The sequence below is a fragment of the Polyodon spathula genome, chromosome 18 (genome assembly GCF_017654505.1).
Source record: "Polyodon spathula isolate WHYD16114869_AA chromosome 18, ASM1765450v1, whole genome shotgun sequence".
Lineage (NCBI taxonomy): Eukaryota > Metazoa > Chordata > Actinopteri > Acipenseriformes > Polyodontidae > Polyodon > Polyodon spathula.
The window spans coordinates 19626653-19647340 of NC_054551.1; the positions used below are offsets into that span (position 1 = coordinate 19626653).

General features: G+C 37.7%; 1 protein-coding gene across 2 annotated transcripts; it reads right to left on the reverse strand.

Moving 5' to 3' along the window:
- Positions 1–284: 284 nt before the first annotated feature.
- Positions 285–19527, reverse strand: LOC121331103 (sterile alpha motif domain-containing protein 13-like). Of its 2 annotated transcripts, XM_041278280.1 has the most exons (6): positions 18216–19525; positions 14997–15142; positions 10808–10850; positions 5300–5425; positions 5088–5199; positions 285–2670 (listed from the first exon to the last, which is right to left on the reverse strand). In XM_041278280.1, exons 2-6 carry the CDS (start codon positions 15082–15084, stop codon positions 2527–2529), a joined length of 513 nt encoding a protein of 170 aa, XP_041134214.1. In that variant the 5' UTR covers positions 15085–15142; positions 18216–19525; the 3' UTR covers positions 285–2526. The 2 variants fall into 2 exon arrangements, with proteins under 2 accessions (XP_041134214.1, XP_041134215.1); XM_041278281.1 differs by lacking the exon at positions 5300–5425 and having other exon boundaries at positions 18216–19527.
- Positions 19528–20688: the final 1161 nt, after the last annotated feature.

Sequence of the window (20688 nt, forward strand, 5' to 3'; positions counted from 1 at the left end):
GGAGGTTATCCTGTCAGTGATACTGAAAGTTTCACCTGAGTCTGCAGTTAAAAACATATTTTACCTCAAACAGTTTACCAGTTTTGTAAGCACTGGGTGTTAGGCAAGTAGATTTGTGCAGTTCTGAAAGTTGTACTCTGTACTTTACGTCACACAAAAAAAATAAATGCAGTAAAGCATATCATGTAACCGTATGTAATATTAACACAATTGAGACTATGTAACAAAACTTGAACTTAATCGCATACTACACATGGGAACAAAACTCATCACCATCACAAAATACACACTAAGTATACACATTACCATTCTGATTTCTTTACATACACCAGTTTCAAAAAAACAAGGGGGTTCTTAATTAGCCCTGCTATTTTCCCTTTTTAGTTAGTGTGACTGAGCACTTTATTATTCTTTTTCTATTATTATTTCTGGTTGATGATTATCAGAACAATTCAGATAAATTAAAATGTTAAATACTTTTAAAAAAGCCATCAAAGGAAAACTTGACGGTACTGCACTCAGCTTTAATAAAGCTGTCAGGTATCTCAGTATTACTAAGCAACTACAAAGGCTTGGACTCTCGCTTTAGATAGTGTTGGCTCGAGCAATTAACATATCAACCCAAAGGAACACTCCTGTGTTTTCCATCTGAACTGCAAACCCCCTTCTTGTCTTGAATAATAATGAGTACCTGTCTATAGTGAATGCTGGGCAGGCAGATTGTAGGCAACACATCCTAATATGCAGAGGCAATGCAGTGCCTATATACAGTATACAGCTTTATAGCAATCTCACTGCCGTCTGTGCAGTTATATATACAGAGGAAAAGGTGCTGTAACAAAATAATTGCAAATCCCAGAACCATTACAGCCAATTGATATAGTTCTTATATTGTGAGGCTTGCAATGCCTTATAACTGCAATCCCAATATCCGATGTGCTGATAATTACAATAAATCCCTTTGAGCTGCCAATATAATACAAGTATATTAGACTGACCACTACAAACAATGGCAGCACAGTGCAACAAATGGTACAGTGCTCCTGATACCGCAGGTCACTGGTACAGATATGGTACTGCAGTGGATTATGTGTTGGTTCATAGCATTGGTATGTCAACCACAGTGGCACTGTTTTACCAATGGCTCATACATTGTACTACCATTGCACCATTCATACAGAGTCATATATTGCCACTGAGGGTGCCAAAGTTAAAGAGCACAGGTGACGCTGTAATTGGTGCAGCACAACATTTCAACAGTACACTGGGTTTACAAGGAAGAAAAAAAGGAACAACAATTACATTCACAGTACACCTTCCCTGCTTCTTTAATATGAGACATCTCATTCAGAAAAGACCATCTGGTGTTATAACAACTAATTATTAATGCGATTTGCTATTAACCTTTCAGGTTACAGTACATCACCTATGATGACAAAAGCGCACACTGATAGACTAAAAGGGTTTCAAGCCCTGATAAGGCTTGCGCGTAGTAAGAAATCTGATGTTAGTCAGAATCAGCACCATTTAGTTACCTGCAGTATTAAAACATCAAACCCCAGGCCTCCATTAAAGCAGAGCCACTCAGGTCTAAGGGAAAACAGGTTATGAAAACTATACCGCTTTGAATGAATGATGTATTCTGGTAGGCAAAGAAAGCACCACTTTTAGTAAACACAATATTACAGAAATATTAAACCACTTAGGTGGGAATAAGATCCCACTCCCTGTATTTTATTTTCATCCCTTACATTGGGCTATGTACAATGTTTTTACAATTCATTTCTATTCCACACAAAAATACCAAATTACACAGACAATGGAGTGTGCCTGAAAATGTACTTTAAATGCAAAATCCCCAACGATGAATTATTAAAAGCAGGTTGGCAGCATTTTTTTTTTTTTATTTCATATAAACTTTTTTTTTTTTTTTTTTTTTTAATAAACAATTTGAAAAAATACCTAATATATAAGTCTGATTTGAATTCAGGAACCCCAAAAAGGGTTACTGAACACATTACTTTTATTTTTTTGGATATACAGAATGTGAACATTGCTTGTATGCTACATAAACAATCCAATTACTTTTAAAAATATGTAGGCTCTTCCATTACGTAACATTTTGTCGCCAGCTAAAAACCCACTTTGGTCAAAAAAAATCCAATAATGGGCATACATTTTCCCCATCCATTTGACATCAAAACCACCTTTTTTTGCAAATAAAAAAACATTAATGCACAATTCTTTAATATGCATTAACATAGAACCTACAGTGGTTATTTTCATTATTCATTCCTTGCCAGTATCCTGAATAACAATGTATGGAGAAATACCATGAACATAAATCAGGTGTTTTTCTTGTAATTCAAGTAAAATTGAGTAAGATGTAGTTCAAGACTCACGCTTATGTTCAAATTTCATGTTCAATTTCAAAAAGTCTACCTGGTTGTCTACTGATTGTCTTTCCCATGATGACGGTATCCTGGGATACAATGCTGCCTGTAATCAGCGCTGAACGTTGGAGCGCTACCAGGCGTTTTTCTTCAGGTGCTGTGTTTGTAGTGGCTTCACGTGGTATTCATACATCTTCAGCGCTGGCCCGAGCTTGATTGAGAGTCCGGTCAAGACATCATTTCTTGTCATGAGCAGCAGAGATTTGCCATCTATCTCCTGGAAGAAAAAGAGTAAATTCAGAACATGCAGAACACACAGAAGTCTAAGCAGGCCTGACAAATTAGAAATTTCCCCCAGACCGGAGATTCGTTTAATGAACACTGTTGTTAGGTGCCAGGATTAGGACTATTTCAAATGTGACACTAAATACTTTGACATCAGTGGTTAATTTTTAATGCTCATGCTACCAGTATGCACCATCATAAAACTAGAGGGAGTGATGGTAAGGTGAACCGAATGGCATGTTACTATGGATTTATGGGGTGGGGATCCACACAGAATGCCAAGGGGGGGGGGGGGGGGGGGTTGGTCCTTAGGAAGCCAAGTGAATACTGTTCCACCAGAGTGTAGTGATGATTTTGAGAGGAGGTTCTAAGGTCAAATGGAATTACTAAAGGGAAAACACTCAAGTTAACTGGGTCTGCCAATGGCATCTGAACAGCAAAGCAGACAAAGAAGGCAAAGCAGGTGAATCGGACACAGATGGATTTCCGTTGAGGTAAGAGGCAGCATGCGATTCTACATGAGATGCAAAGAAACTCCACTTTTGTGTGATGTGTAATAAAAATGTAAATTACTGATAACATGTCATAGCAGAATTACCAAACTGCGGAGGAACAATCCAACGATAAGAAACAATTCATACCTAGAATACACTTGGATATGATAGATTCATTTGGAATAACTTGGGGGTGAGCAATGTTAGATTCAGCAGCAACATGAAGCAACAAGACCGGAACTCAGACTTCTCGCCTAGGACTCATGCAAGGCAAGCAAGCATGATGATGTACGAGTACAGAAAAAATATGGTCCATGCTTTGAATTTTGAGAGACTAGCTTCAGGAGCCAAAGATTACTCAAGAGAACCCTGAAAAGCATGCAAGGTTGAGCTCAGTTAGACATGATATTTTCAGGGACTACAGCAGTGGTGCACAACTCGGTCCTGGAGGGTCGGTGTCTCTGCAGGCTTTTATTCCAACTGCACCCTAATGTACTGTATCAGACCTTATTAGAAGCTTAACTGCTCTAATTAACTAATTTAGGGTATGGTTAGAACAAAAAACCAGGAGGGACTCTGGCCCTCCATGACCTGAGTTGTGCACCACTGGACTACAGTACGCATGTTAAGACACTCCAAAAAATGGTAATCTGAATCACTTTGAAAATAAATATGGAAATCTAATTAAAGAGATGAAATATCTGTGTGACAAACAAAACATTCTAAAACCTTAATTTTACCTTCACAAATCAATACTTCTATAAACCATTTTGCAGTATAATAAATTAGCCATGTGTTATAAATGACTTACTCAAATGCAAATTACTAAGTGAAATAAGCAACCAATTAAAAACTGTGATATAATCTATTCTGTATTATTAAAAAGCAAGAAGACATTAACATTTTTCATTAGATTCTGCCATTCCTAATCATAAACAATACAAGTAGAGGAAGGTTTAGTCGATCATGACGATCGATAATTGATTCACTCTTTCATCTCTAGCAAATACATAGCTTTTTATTGCTTTGGGGATAAAACATGGTGGCGTCTCTGTCTATTTTTACCAATGTCCTGGTCTTTTGTAATTTATATACTGTGAATATATATTTTTATCAGTGCTATAAAGAATAAGTATCTTCCACCATATTTTCTAAACAGAACAATTAAAGTTCTGTATTACTAATTTCTCTTCTCTCTCTCGCACTCTCCAGTTTATTCGTGTTTTTCAGGGTAGACTGTTAAAAAAAAAAAATGTATGGACTCTATTAGAAAAAGAGATGTTTTTTTTGACATTCAGGACACTTACTATAAGTGGGGGCTGGTTGCATTTCATTCTTTATTTTTCCTAGAACTTCAAAACTCCCAATCAAAATACTAAGTTAAGTTGACAAATGTTTGGCCAGTTTTACCCTAAAAGTGTTTTTCTGCCATAAAGGGTGAGAGAGGGTAACAACTGCCTCACCCTACAGTCATTCTGCATTTATTCGTTTGCTGAATGCTTGCATTTTTCTATACCTGCACGCATGCATTTACAGTGGAAAATGTGCTGCTATTAGTTTGCTGGTGTGCTCCAGACTGCCTCCCTGCCGACTAAAAAACCCTCAGTAAATTCAAAATCTGCACTGGCTACTGCCACTGACCGACATACAGTTTTAATTTTCACGCCCCAAGCTAGTCCAATATAACCCTGTTATTTGTTACGTTCCTGTACTTCATTATCACCACCCTCTGTAGAGTACAAGACATAATCAATTCCCATTTAATGCAGGCTTGTAAAATATGCAGTTATGCTCACAAATTCCTTTTCTTTTTGACTCCAGGTCATATTGAAGCTATTACACTTTTATTATCCAGCCTCTTATTGTTTCAAAGACTAGCAAGCAATTAGAGGTAGAGATGTCAAAAAGAAATTACCTGGTCCTGAAAAGCACAGGCTTGCTCATCGAATCCCGCTGCTTTAAAATAATTAACAACATCTGACACTGCCCAGTGCGCTGGGTCAGGGAGCTGTCCATTCTCAACAGGGCTGAAACAGAATACAGACAGCAGTGGGTTAATAGTGCAGGGAGAGGCTATGTGGTGCAGTGGATACATTTTCTAGCCTCTGGGGTTCCCGAGTGGCTCACCTGGTAAAAGCACAGCCGCGTGGTGTGCAGGGCGAGTCATACAGTGCAGGTTCGCGTCCTGGCTGTGAGGAGTCAGCAGTCTTCGCTAGGGATCCTGAAGGGAGCGTCGCACTGGCTCTGGCGCTCCTGTGGGTTAGGGAGGCAAAACCGTCAGGGACTGCTTCTCATTACTGCGCTACAATAAACCCTGCTGGTCAGGCGCCCAGTGAGCTTAGAACAGACACCTGTAGGGCTGGCCTTTGTCCTCCAGAGGTCGGTAGCTCACTGACCTCCATTCTCGAGTTCCTGGGTGTAAAAGAGAAGCTGTCTTGGTCGCAGGATCGGGGGACCACTGAACCTTCCGGAGAAGAAACAATGATTGGACATTCTAATTTGGGCAGTGGATCGATGGTAAAATATCTGGAGGCCTTCTGGAGGCCTTGGTTCAAATCTTGCTCAGGCAACATCATGTTGCAACAAAATAAGCAGTAAATAAATCTAATAATGCATGTATGACATTCAGTACATTACTACGTACTGTATTCCCATAGCCAAGAATATGCACAATACAACTATCTTCCCCCCAGACCTAAAATGACTGAAAGGCTAATTTCAAATCACAAAGCAAGCTATAATGAAACCCTTCAAATGCTAGAAATGTCCTGATGCACTTGTTTGATGCACAACAGTAAGTCACAGTGGAATTCTCCTTTGCTAACTGGCCAATTAGACCTGACATCCCAGAATACTCCACAAGTGACTAGGATCAGATATAATATGGTATTGGTAATTAAAGACATCTCTGAATAGTGGTTCTAAATTCCATCTAGTATGCTGTGAAAAACAGTGGCTACATTTTAAACTGATGCACAGTATACTTTTCTGCAATAAGAAACTTGTAATTTTGTGTAGCATTAACTAAGTGCTGGCATATCACTTACTGTTTAAGACAGGAGCTGGACCAAAATACACACACACATTATATATATATATATATATATATATATATATATATATATATATATATATATATATATATATATATATACACACACACACACACACAGCTCTGGAAAAAATTAAAGACCACTGCAAAATTATCAGTTTCTCTGGTTTTACTATTTATAGGTATGTGTTTGGATAATTGAACATTTTTGTTTTATTCTATAAACTACTGACAACATTTCTCCCAAATTCAAAATAAAAATATTGTCATTTAGAGCATTTATTTGCAGAAAATGACAACTGTTCAAAATAACAAAAAAGATGCAGTGTTTTCAGACCTCGAATAATGCAAAGAAAATAAGTTCAAATTCATTTTGAAACAACACAATACTAATGTTTTAACTTAGGAATAGTTCAGAAATCAATATTTGGTGGAATAACCCTGATTTTCAATCACAGCTTTCATGCGTCTTGGCATGCTCTCCATCAGTCTTTCACATTGATGTTGACTTTATGCCACTCCTGCTTTGTTTGATGGCTTGTGACCATCCATCTTCCTCTTGATCACATTCCAGAGGTTTTCAATGGGGTTCAGGTCTGGAGTTTGGGCTGGCCATGACAGGGTCTTGATCTGGTGGTCCTCCATCCACACCATGATTGACCTGGTTGTGTGGCATGGAGCATTGTCCTGCTGGAAAAAACAATCCTCAGAGTTGGGGAACATTGTCAGAGCAGAAGGAAGCAAATTTTCTTCCAGGACAACCTTGTACTTGGCTTGATTCATGTGTCCTTCACAAAGCCAAATCTGCCCGATTCCAGCCATGCTGAAGCACCCCCAGATCATCACCGATCCTCCACCACATTTCACAGTGGGTGCGAGACACTGTGGCTTGTAGGCCTCTCCAGGTCTCCATCTAATCATTAGACGACCAGGTGTTGGGCAAAGCTGAAAATTGGACTCATCAGAGAAGATGACCTTACTCCAGTCCTCTACGGTCCAATCCTTATGGTCTTTTGCAAACCTCAGCCTGGCTCTTCTTTGCTTCTCATTGATGAAGGGCTTTTTTCTAGCTTTGCACGCCCTGCCCCTAGGAGCCTGTTTTGAACCGTCCTCGCCGTGCACTTCACCCCAGCTGCCGTTTGCCATTCTTTTTGTAGGTCACTTGATGTCATCCTATGGTTGCTGAGTGACATTCGAATGAGTTGGCGGTCATCTCGGTCAGTAGAGAGTCGTTTTCACCCTCTGCCGGTCTGTAGCTTTGTTGTCCCCAATGTGTGCTGCTTGACCTTGTTCTTATGAACCGCCGTCTTTGAAATTTTAAGGATGGACGCAACCCGACGCTCACTGTATCCCTCTGCCAGTAAAGCCAGAATTGAACCCTTCTTTTCCTCACTCAAAACTTTCCTTTTCAACTCTTTGGGCATGGTCAATAGTTATTTTTTGATTCCAATTACTTTTGAGGTACTACTAGCACTGTTTTGCCATTCAGCTGGTCCTATTGCAAGAGGGTAGTGATGACCACAGGCATGGTTTTTATACTTTTCCTTGTTAAATATGATTTGGTTCAGGTGATCCCCTAATCAGTAGATGAAGGTGTGCACTGTGTTGGAATACAACTTGACACTGCCAAACCTGAATGGCTGACCCTTTTAAGACTAGAATTCTCTTAAACGTCACCAGCTTAATTAAAAAAGAGCTCGACATATAGGCACGTAGGCACTATATATATATATATATATATATATATATATATATATATATATATATATATATATATATATATATATATATATAGTGCCTATAGAAAGTCTACACCCCCTTGAACTTTTTTCACATTTTGTTGTGTCAGTGCCTCAGAGTTTCATGCATTTAAATGACATTTTTTTCCACTTATCTACACACCATCTTCAAGTAATGTCATAAATTTTCGAGTGGGTTTAGGTCGGAACTCTGACTGGGCCACTCAAGGACATTTACCTTTTTGTTCCTTAGCCACTCCAGTGTAGCTTTTGGCTGGGTCGCTCTCATGCTGAAAGGTGAACTTCCGTCCCAGTTTCGGCTTTCTTGAAGAGGGCAGCAGGTTTTCCTCACAGACTTCTCTGTACTTTGCTCCATTCATTTTCCCTTCTATCCTGACAAGTGCCCCAGTCCTTGCCGATGAGAATCATCCCCATAACATGATTCTGCCACCACCATGCTTCACAGTAGGGATGGTGTTCTTTGGGTGATTCACTGTGTTGTGTTTGCGCCAAACATAACACTTTGCATTTAGGCTAAAAATGATATTTTAGTTTCGTCATACCACAAAACATTTTGCCACATGGCTACAGAATCTCCTGAGTGTTTTTTGCCTTCTTCAAACAGGATTCAAGGTGGGCTTTTTTGAGTAATGGCTTCCTTCTTGCCATCCTACCATACAGGCCAGATTTGTGGAGTGCTTGGGATATTGTTGTCACATGCACACTTTGACCAGTCTTGGCCATAAAAGCCTGTAGCTCTTACAAAGTTGCCATTGGCCTCTTGTTAGCCTCTCTGATCAGTCTCCTTCTTCCTCGATCATCCAGTTTGGAGGGACGGTCTGATCTAGGCATGGTCTTGGTGGTGCCATACACCTTCCACTTCTTAATAATCGTCTTGACCGTGCTCCAAGGGATATTCAAGGCCTTTGATATTTTTTTTATACCCATCCCTTGATCTGTGCCTTTCAACAACTTTTTCCCACAGTTCTTTTGAAAGCGCCTTGGTGCTCATGGTTGAGTGTTTGCTTTGAAATGCACTACCCAGCAGAGGGAACCTACAGGAACTACTGAATTTATCATGAAATCATTTGACTCACTACAATTTAACACAGGCGGAGGCCACTTGGTGAGTAATTTTGCAGGCGATTGGTTACACCTGAGCTAATTTAGAATTGCTATTACAAGGGGGTTGGACACTTATCCAACCAAGCTATTTCAGTTTTTATTTTTTTAATTTATTTTCTACAAATTTCTAGAATAGTTTTTTTCACTTGGAAGTTGTGGGGTAGGATATGTAGATAAATGAAAAAACAAAACAGATTTAATGCATTTTAATTCCAGACTATAAGGCAACAAAAGGTGAAAATTTTGAAGGGGGTTGTAGACTTTCTACAGGCACTGTGATGCGTAGCACAGACTTGTGTTCAAATGGGCTGTCCATCATACTGCTGATAAATAAGTAATTAAGCACGTATTCTTTTTAAATTTTTACGTTTGCCCAATTACTGAACCCCCGATGTTCTCCCCAATTTGGAACGTCCAAGCAGTCCCTGACATTTTTGCCTCCCTAAACCACGGGAGCACCAGAGCCAATGCAACGGTCCCTTCGGAATCCCGGGCGAAGACCACCAACTCCACACAGCCAGGACGCAAACCTGCGCTGTATGACTCTTACGAGGTGAGCCACTCGGGGACTTAAGTATGTATTCTATAATCTAAAAGCTGCAACTCCCTGTTACAAGTCTGTTTCAGTCATAGCAGGTAAGACAAGCTGACACCCTCAGATGGATGCCTTGTGCTTCTGTATAAAACACTGCAACATTTACTGAAGTTCCTGGAAGAACACAATGACTCCCTCTATAGGCTTTAGTGCTCCACACCTCCATCCCAAACTATCCTTCAGGGAAAACTAAAACCTTGAGGAATGGCCATTCTTCAGAACAATTTGATTGCTCTGGTGACTCGTCAGGCTGGTAGCCCGACTGACAGTGTTATGGCAGGTTTTTCTACTTTGCTGTCCAACCCGTATAGGTGCTGAAGAGGTTAAAGAAGGTTGTTTTGTGATTGTGTTGCAAACCTTTCCTAAACAGTCATTCCAAGAGACAGATAACTACAGTTCATTCTGGCCTGGTGGAACCCTAGTGTATACAGCCATATTAGAGCTGTGGTGTCAGGTTGGACTGTGCTCAAGAGTAAACTGATTGTGTGCTGTACCACACTGTGATAGCTTTTTTTCAGCTGTATTTATGTGCATACATGTATGTGTCCTTTGTGGGTTTTTATGGCTTGCTGTTTCACATGCCCTTCCTTTACTGATTTCATCTCTGGTTAAAATTGGGAAAAGGCACAATTCACCTTATGGTAATTTTAAACATTAGAGATAAAAGAGTCACACATTAAAGCTTTTAATCTGAAATTTGTATTTTATATTCATTTATTTTTTTAATAAGCACAGCACTAAATAAGGTTATTGTTTTGAAGCATTCTGTACAATGTTATTCAGATAAATTACAGTATGTGACAGCTAGGCCTGCTACTATTCGATTTTTATTTTTTTGCTAAATCAACTATTAATATTGACGTTTACTTTAGAAAGAATTTACGTTTTTTTATCATTATTTTTCAATTCAAGCAGAGAATGGGTGAAATTGACCTTTATGCTTTAAAAAAACAAAAAAAAAACAGACATTTTATGCCATTGAAAAACGTCTCATTTAGCAAAACCACTTTATCGTATTCAACATGCAACAAAACAATGTTTACCAACATTCTAATTGAAACATTACATTCAGATACATCCATGTTATGATACAATTAACCAACATCTACATTTCACGTACTTACTTTTTGGTGTCCGCTGAACCGTTCCCCTTATTATCCATTCCAGCTAACAAAAACAGAACATGAGACATTAAGGATGTACAGGGATTTCATTTTGGAACAGCTTGTAACTATTTCAAACAGTAAAACACCTCAAAACCTGGACTGCTAGGTGGTTTTGGGGGGACGACAAAATGCAATAAACAGAAACCTGAACATCCTGAGTCATTCTGAAGCTAACAAATAAAACAGCCTATGAGACAGTTGCATTTCCTACACTGTAAACATGCTAACAACCATTTGCAAATACTACACATTTTCTAAAAGAACACAGCTGATTTCTAGGTATTGCAGAGCAGATGAGATGCACACAGAGACTCCTCACAACAAGGAAGTTAAAATTGTGCATGTGAGATCACTTTTTTGTAAGTTACATTGTTAACTTCTCTGATGGTTCAGTAAATGGTTTGGTATTCTCTTTGTTTTAAACTACAAGAAATAACAAGACAGTCTCTTCTGTGCTATTTGTGACTGTCAATTGTAAAAGCCTACATTTTAATTACTGAGAAAACCTGCATAATTCTGCCACAGGCACTGCATTGCATTCACGTGTTGGTGTACAATATGCAAGTAAAGACCTACCTAGATGGATTTAAAACAGGATATTTGGACGGTCTCTTTAGTGGGAACACAGAAAAGTTCCAATATTTTGCTTGAGGCATACAGTACAGTGCTACAGGAATTCAATAAGGAGGCAGAATTTTACAGTGAAAACTAAAAAAAAACAGCTTGGATTGCTGCCAAACTGACATCACAAACCACACATTGCCTGCACCAACTGCCTTCTGTTTTCATGGCTGACTTTTTAAAGAGACAGCATGTTTATGAGAACGCGTGTTATGTCTTCAAGGAGGGAAAAAAAAAAAAAAAAAAAACAGGATGTGTGTTCTCTAAGCAACAGGTTGCTTTTTCTCCATCTCCTTCATGATCTGAAGTAGGTGTTGTTCCAGGTTGCACTCTAATTGAGAGCTGTGCTGTGTTCACTATGCCTCATTACAAAGAAGACAATACACTACACAGGATGGTTGCATTTGTACTGTGTGTATCCTGAGATACATATAAAGGTTTTCATCTTTAAACATTTATTTCTATGTTTTACGATTGACAGTTAATGTTTTCCAAGCCCCATAAGAGAAAATACCAGTTAAACCCAAAAAAAAAACGAATGGTTATGTTATGGAGCTTTTAGTAAACTGTGTAAATCTAGAGGAGTCGAAAAAACAACCACTGATAACAAAAAGGTTATACAGATAATGACATTATTCACAATAAAAACGGCTGTTTCTATTTTAAATATCAGACAGCTTTTCTATACACAATCTGCTATACTTCTGTAAGTAATACAACCTGTTCTTCAGAAAATGCACAGGTTTTTAAATACTATATAGCATGCATAAGAATAGGACATTTGTTATATATATATACATATACATACACATACATATATATATATATATCTATATATATATATATATATATATATATATATATATATATATATATATATATATATATATATATATATCATAACTCCCATCACTGTCCTCCTTCAATCCTCTTGCCCCCACTGTTCATTTTATTTTTGTACGGTCTTCGTAGCTACATGCAAATACATAAGCTCTAGGCTGCGGGGGAACATCCTTGTCACATTAAATAAAACACAACTGAATGAGAAGGGCAATTTTAAAAATAAGAGAAACCACAGAAATGAAAATACACAGGTTCTGTTGTGTAGGTCTGGAGATACGTTTAAGAATACAAACTAGTGAGCCTTCTCACAAATAAAATCAGAGGGGTAAGACATGAAACGGATAAGCAAGCAGATGTTAATTCCTCTTAAAAACACGGCAATTACTACAGGCTACACCTGACTATGCAACTGAATCACGATCCATCACTGAAACATAAAGGCAGCACTACTTAAGTGTTAATGACTCACAGAAGGTCCTTTACTGGCAGTTAATGCTGTGCTGGGGTAGTTGCAGGATTAAAATCAAGGAAAGGACCAACGCTATCATAAACTGTATCGATTCAATGTTATGTCAATGCAAACATATATATTTTTTCATCAGGTTTTACACTGTGTAATTAATAACTGAATCAGCAAGCATCACCTGCTACTATATATGTAACTGACCACTGCAACAGTTACAGTAAGAGCCACAAGCCCAAGGCAAGGTGAATTCTGAATACCACTGGTCCATGATTTTTTTAGGCCATTGTTACATACATCCTAAAGCTCAGAGGGCATCTTCATACTGCCATATAAGTATAGGACAACTCACCAGGCTGTTAGGTACAACATTTATCTACTAAGTGATGCCAGCTCAAACATGGCAGAGAAAAACGAAACTGATATATTTATTATCAAAAAACACATTTTGTTCTCTATATTATCTGACCTAACTGGGACCAGATGGTGTTTGTAAAATTGTTTTGTTGCAATAATATGATAAGATACTGCCTAAAGTAGAAAACTGAAATAACTTAATTTAAACGTATGCTGTAAAGTACAGTAAACACCTGAACTAGGGCTGTTGGCAGCACACAGCATTTTACCAGAGAACAGTTTGGATTATAGAGGTGTTCAGATAATCAAACATTTTCAACACTGTGCTTACTTAAGTACCACAATTAAAAAAATATATGTTCTGTACATTTAAAGAGATTAAATGGTTTCTTTCAAAGATGAAAACGCCTTAGAAGTGGAGCTTTTAAGAACAAGAAACAAAAGAAACTGACAAACAGACTACTTCTAAGCATGCTTGAACCATTACGATAGACCCTAAAAAATGACAGCATAGCTGTAAAACACAGCTCACTGCTAGGGTGTACAAATGCGTCCACTTCAATAAGCCTGTTACACTGCATATATCATTCAGCATTCTCCCCTTGTAAGCCTACAGCATCCAGTTGTACATGCACATAACACTCAAAACTGATGACATAAAAACGGCAAGCTATTTTTTAAAGGAAAATAATCTAATTAAATCTGTCCTGAAGATCAAACACGGTAGATATTGTCAGGGTGTGATAAACCGCCTATATCTCCCTGTATCGTTTTTTTGATACACAGTCATTTGTTATGTACAATGATAAAGAATAAGCAGCTTCAATGTCATGTCACCTTTCTCTAAATCTGCCTTTACCTGGCTTCGAGCTTGTCTTCCTCATTTCATTCAAATCATTTGACAATTAAGGAATACAACACAACAGGGTGTGTGACATCGCCATGCATCAAGTGCATTGTGAGGGACAAGGCAAAGTCAAGTAAAAGTAAGTTTAGAACGGAAGGTAGGAAGCCCTTCTTTACAAATGTACGAGAACATTTAAGAAAAGAGTCTGTGCTTTTAAATGAGAATGGTGTGCTTACAAGACAGGAGCCTTGAAGGGCAGAATGGCCTTTTCATGTTCTTATGTCTTCAACCAATCCAAGAACTGTCAATATCCCATAATGACAAGCACCCTGGAGTGCCACATTGCGATTATTATGAGGTCATTTATAATGAAAAACAACTGACAAAAAATACGGTTGAAAGAAAACTATCGCAGGACAGTGCCACAGCTATGACATCACATAGCCCATTGAAATGAATAGGACAATCCTAGCCATTGTAAAAGTCACTTTTGCTAACCCCACACACTGTACCTATGCATAGACAGAGAGTAGGTGTGGTCAACAGAGTAGAAAGGTTACATTGACACATGATTTGAATGGAATGAGGTGCTAGTCCCAGCACTTAGGAATCGTCCGGTAAGCTCAAAGACAAGTAAACGCAAAATCAGAGAAAAATGGTAATAACTCGACTTTGGAGCAACAGAATTGCAAGTCATAATTCCTGACCATGTTCATTGTGAAACACTACAGATTAATGCATGATGGGATACTGAAACAACGTCCAAATGAACCCCTACTATCATCTCTATCTAGGGGTGCCGTGCGCATTAAAAAGGTGTTCATTTACAAGACGATTGTGTTGCACTTCCAATCAAAAAACAGCTTTTTAAATTAACTTTTAATTGGGGGAGTACAAATAAAACACACACACACCCACACACAAAACACTGTCTTTCTACCCATTAATCTAGCTACCATTTTATTATAACTAGAATATGTTGTTTGTTTTTTTCAGCTGAACGTTTGTTTCCTTACCAATTTCCTTAATGTCTGTAAACAATTTCTCATTTGATGCCTTCAGTCTCAGGGCTTCATCGCTGCCTGTGCTTTGCACTAGAAGCATAGTTCTGAGAGCTGTTTCTCTTCAGGTATCCCCCCACATTCCAGATGCCATCAATCACCTTGAAACAAAGCACAGATAGCATCCTGTTTTATGAAGAAAAAAATGCTGGCATTAAATCCTGACATACAGTAAGTATATTGCCTGGTTGTCTTCATCAGTTTGAATCTGATATCCCCCAATGGTTTTTACTCTCAGCAGAGCTCTACAGTACGAACGCGAGTGCAGGGAAGCTGCTTTTTCTTAAAGCTCAATACATCTTTCTCAGCAGCCCATATACTGGGTATTTGCAACTCAGCATTAAACTGTAATTGATCAAAGAAAGGAACTATTCTGTGTCCCTGATGTGCTCATGTGTACCACAGTCACGTTTATATTTGCAGAAGTATTTCCTGTTGACTGTTTAGTCTTCCAGAGTATTCAGTGTGTTCTGCCTTATTATGCAGATCTGGGGGCTGGTGTAATACAGTGGTGGATCTTAATACCCTCGCCCTGTTTTTTTTTTTTAGGAGGACCTCATTTCACTGTATTGCTATTGAATGTAAGTGGGTCACCCCTTGGGGAAACACCTGCAGGGTTCCAATTAAGAGTGGCTAGTGTTTGGAAATATTATTCAAATAACCCCTGACTGCCCAGTTCGTTTGCATTCCAATGTAGTTTTATCTGTAAAGAAACAAACTCCCTACCTCTAGCAAGCTGCTAGCTACTCAGTGAAGCACATACTGTAGCATACACAATTGTAAAAAAAACAAACAAAAAAACAAAAGAATAACAAATGCTTTTTTAAATTTTTGTTTTCTTTCGGAGGAAGACGCGTGCTAGCTACAGGGTCATGCCAAATTGAATAGTAGTGACACTGTGGAAAGCAGGTTTCATGAGGGAAGAAGCCTGAGCCCATCGTTTGAGTAAAGAACTGTGAAAAAACTTGTCAGCAAGGATTGCCTGCTAACAGGGCGCACAGAGGAACAAACAAACAGCAGACTTCATTTAATAGACTTAATTTAAAAAAAAGTGTGTAAAACATCACTGCTTAATAAACACAATATTAACCCTGATAATAATAAAACGTGTAGCTATTATTTAATTTCTCAGGTGACATGTTCTCTTCTGGTACAAAGTACATGTTTTGCTTTATTGACACTGCAGTACAATTCCTCATAATGTACAGTACAAAGTAAAATAAAATGAGGTTTTAACAATATGGTTTTACAATGTTTGGTCAATATTGTGGTATTGGCTAATCAGTGTTATTCATCAGTATTCAAGCACTATAGGAAACAGGATTGCATTGGATGGTTACAGTCTTCTTTTTCCATGGCAACCAACATTCATGACATTCACAATAACCAAATGTGCATGAATCACTACTCTGTTCAGACAGACACATTGTACAGTACATAGAGAGCATATTTAAAAAACGTCCTTTAAAAATAAATCATTGCCAGCTTTGCTACTCACCAGAATCAATACTAATGGGAAAGGGAAATTAAGTCATTTTTTAATTACTTCCTAAAAAACGAAGTCCTTAATAGTGTATGTACACAGCGTTCTAAAACCGAATTTTCATTCTGTTGAATGAAATGAAATATGAAGAACATATTTTATTACATTCTATTTAGCATCTGTTTTGTGTTTTCAATGAAATTCTACCGAACCCCCCTTCAATGATCAATCTATGCAGCTTTTAATGTGACAAGCTGACATCTTGCATCATGACAAACGACGTCAACACAGTAAATAACACTATGTATTAGGCAGCTGGGAATACAACACACGTTATGATTACATGTTTTAGTCGTTTTCACTCTTAAATTAAATATAAACATGTAATTAGTTACGCTTTACACATTCAAACTGTAACAGTTATGTAATTGATTTATTTAAAGCACTGCCACCGTGCTATGCTAAATACATGCCTGGCAATGTGAAAAAAATGGTTTTATGCTCATATAGTAGAAAGGTCAATGTTAGTCTTCCACTGAATTTGGTATTACGTTGTACTGCTCGCTTTTTACTGTGTGTTTGATTGTTCGGGGCACATTATAATAAGCCACTGCAAAATGGTATTTCTTTTGTGTCTTTATATTATGCATCAAATTTACCCAAAACAAACATTGTAAAAGCCATTGCCTGACTACTACCGTAATTAATTACTGATAATTACATGAAGGAGTGGTTTATCAGAAGGGGCATCGTTTTCTCTGACAAACTTTCGGAAATCGTAATTACATCTCAAGTCGTGTGGAATGTTGAACATTGTTAACTTAAGTTGACTGATCAATTGATTTGGTCCCCGTGTTTTGTTATTGTTCACAGCCGTTTTATTGGATAGTGTAGTGCAGACAGTAAGTACTGTGTGCTTGTCAGTCAGCATTAAAAACAGTTAGTGAACTATAAGTCATTGAAAATATATGAACCCTGTGTGGTATGCGCTTCACAAGATCACTTGTTTCTGCAATTAAACGTTCTGTTTTTGATCATTCAAAATTAAAACTGTCTTCGAGAAAAACAGAACAAACAAACAAAAAACAGAATAGTGCATTCAGGAATATCAATATAAATAGGCCACATCAATAGGCTATAATCAATTCAGTGCCAGCATAGGGTTACTTTACTGTATCACCCACTAACAATACACAAGAAAAAAAAAAAAAAATCTCCAGAACTGAAATTCTCTCGCCTACTGGAACTGCCTGTTGGCAAACCCTTTCCAAGAAAGTCAATCGAACATGTTTATTTTTAGAATCGGCAACACGCTAAACATGAGAAAGAAACAGTTGTACACTGTTAAAAATGTTTTTTAACAATACATACGTTTACATGTTAATCTCTCCCTTCTGTATTATTAAACAAAACTGCATATTAAAAAAATGGTAGCAAGTAACTGTAAAAGTACTTGCACCACAATATGAAAAGATCGAAATGTATTAATGTAATACTGTCATCGTCTTATTCTATTGCAAATATATAAGCATGGGCAAGTCCATAATGTGACACAGTACATTGCTTTACACATTAATTTACAAAACGACAGTAGTAACACGTCTATTTTGCACACACAAGTGACTTATTAAAAACACAAATTAAACAGTTTTTATTTTTATTTTTTTTTTTAAACAAAAATGCACACTTACCTTTTTCTGATTAGTGTAGATTCTGGGAATTGCTTCCTCCCAGAACTAGACTCACGTGCAGAGTTCCCTACCAGTTCGCTAGCATCAGCCAATCGACAATAAGCTATTTGACAAAAGGGATTCTGGGTGTTGTAGTTTTGCTTCATTCAGGCGTTTTACGAAACTAAAAGGAAAAAAAAAAGAAAAAAACATAACCGTGCTTTGAATGTGTGTAGACTAAATCGTCTTTTTCTGTGCGTTCAGAGGTAGAAAGATCTGATTTAATAGAACTGAATATTTGTGTCCCAGGCAGTGGCTTTTTTTTTTCTTTCTAAAACACGTATTTTACTCTTGTGTACACATACACACTTACACGTGTATCCACTTCTATTTGAAAATTTCAGAATTTGAGTAGCAGCTTAAGTACAGTAGTATAGTATTGAACGCATTTGACCAGTCAGTATACAGTGCACAAGAACTAAGGACAGTGAAACTAGCTTTTTATTTATTTATTTTGTAAATACCCCAGACTGGGAAAGAACTTCCATCAGACTCAATGAAGAATAACAGCAATGACGGTTTTATGTGCAGAATTCTAAACTGGCTAAACATCCCAAAAGATAAGTAAAAGCCCCCTTTTCACTGGACCCTGGCAGAACAAATAAATACATTTCTGTTCATCTAAATGTAACAAATTAGTCTTGGCCCCGTGCTCTACTACCATCCAAAAACATGCACTGCATCTATGCACTAACATAATCATTTCACTGTCTAATAATTTACATTCTACTGCAGCCCAGAAACTGAGCGGTGTTTCTAATATACAAGACCCACTGATATGCATTATGGAGTTCACAGTCATAAAATATAATTGGATTAGATTTGAGATCATGTTTATATAAAATTATACAGTGCTCGCAATTTGTTTGCTTCACTTTGGGATAAATGTAAATTTAATAACATGACTGGTGCTAAATGTAAATCACAGGTCTCAGACAGAGCACACACTGTATAATATATCACACTTATTTTATATTGGGGGGGGGGGGGTTATGATTTTATTATCACACCATAGAAGGCTTGTATTAGATTAATTTGGTCTTATAACAAGACTGTAAGATAGGAACATGGTACTGGGCTTTGGGTTATGGATGTGGAGTCATATTTTATTCTCCCGATTAGAAGCTTTCATAAAAAAAAAAAAAAATCAATATCATTTAATAGTTATTTGCTCTTGTATTTCCTTGGCAGGGAAAAGACAAGGTAATTAAATGCATTACCTGTATTGTATTGTAGCACTCACCATTCCTCGTCAAGTGAGGACAAGGTGCCATTGAACCCCCCTGTCAGGTTTTGCAAACAGACAGTGTAGATGATATGAAAAAACTAACAACACATTATAACAGTTTCATAAAACTGAAAACACAGTTCACTTTCTTATAGTTCCTAAAGGTAAATGGTAATACATAATTTATTTTTAGTACATCTAAATCAGTCATTTTAATAATCATCTAACGATGATTGGTGGCAGTTAGAGTCACCTGGATACAGGTAATTAGTTGGGCACCTACTAAATCTTTTATTTACAGGCAACTAACTAACAGCTAACTGCACCATGTGTTATATATCACAGTCGAGGTTAACATGATATGTCTGGGGTTTGGGCTCTATAAAGGTCTTAAGAGCCACCCTGGACTGCCCCCTGCAGTCCTAGATTAATATGTTTCAATGTGAAAAAAGATACATTCAGGATCCAAGAGTAATTTGGTTCGACGTGCTTAGTTCTAAACTGGCAAAACTTAATCAAAATGTCAATTTTGACCAGACTGAGCTTGGTCACCTGAACATTCTATTCAAGTTGCAGTGATTGATCCATAAGAAACTAGAGAGAAAAGCTGATTCTCTCCATTTATAAAATTGAGACAGCCATAGTACAGTTTGGAAGCGTATGTGAGAGTGAATGAAGAAAAATTAAAAAAAGTAGCCACCTCATTGTTTTATTGCTGTATATTTTATTACAGAGAAACTCCTACACTCTATTTGAGGCGTTCTGGTACATGGGCCATATTTCTTAACCTTCAGAAGCAAGGGAGTGGCACTACAATAGCTCTGCATTAAGACTAATGGTAACAAAGGAGCAGCTACAATGGTATTTTTTTTTTAATTGGAGACAAGGTGGGGTATACCCATTAATCTTCAGTGGCAAATTAGTGACGCAACAGCAGTTCTGTACTAAAGGTAATGATAGCACATGGGGCTGCCAAGATGGGATTTGAAGGATTGCACCAGTTTTTGTTCACATTTTGACCAAGAGGGACAATACAGACTGGTAATCCAGGAATACACCACTGTACCACATCTGCTTCAGTGTGCTAATATATTAGGACCTTGTGTAATGTGCTTCTTAATCCATTGTTATCCACGTTTAGTAATGCTGTGTCTTGATAATGCTCCTGCTGAGATATCCTCGGGTCAATACACTGGTTTTATAATG

Excerpts from the sequence above, each read along its gene's own strand:
- LOC121331103 (XM_041278280.1), bottom strand. The coding sequence starts at position 15,084 with ATGCTTCTAGTGCAAAGCACAGGCAGCGATGAAGCCCTGAGACTGAAG. Across the intron at positions 5,426-10,807 it reads GGTTCAGCGGACACCAAAAA|GAGCGCCAGAGCCAGTGCGA; the intron begins GTAAGTACGTGA and ends CCTAACCCACAG. Across the intron at positions 5,200-5,299 it reads CGCGGCTGTGCTTTTACCAG|CCCTGTTGAGAATGGACAGC; the intron begins GTGAGCCACTCG and ends ATTCTGTTTCAG.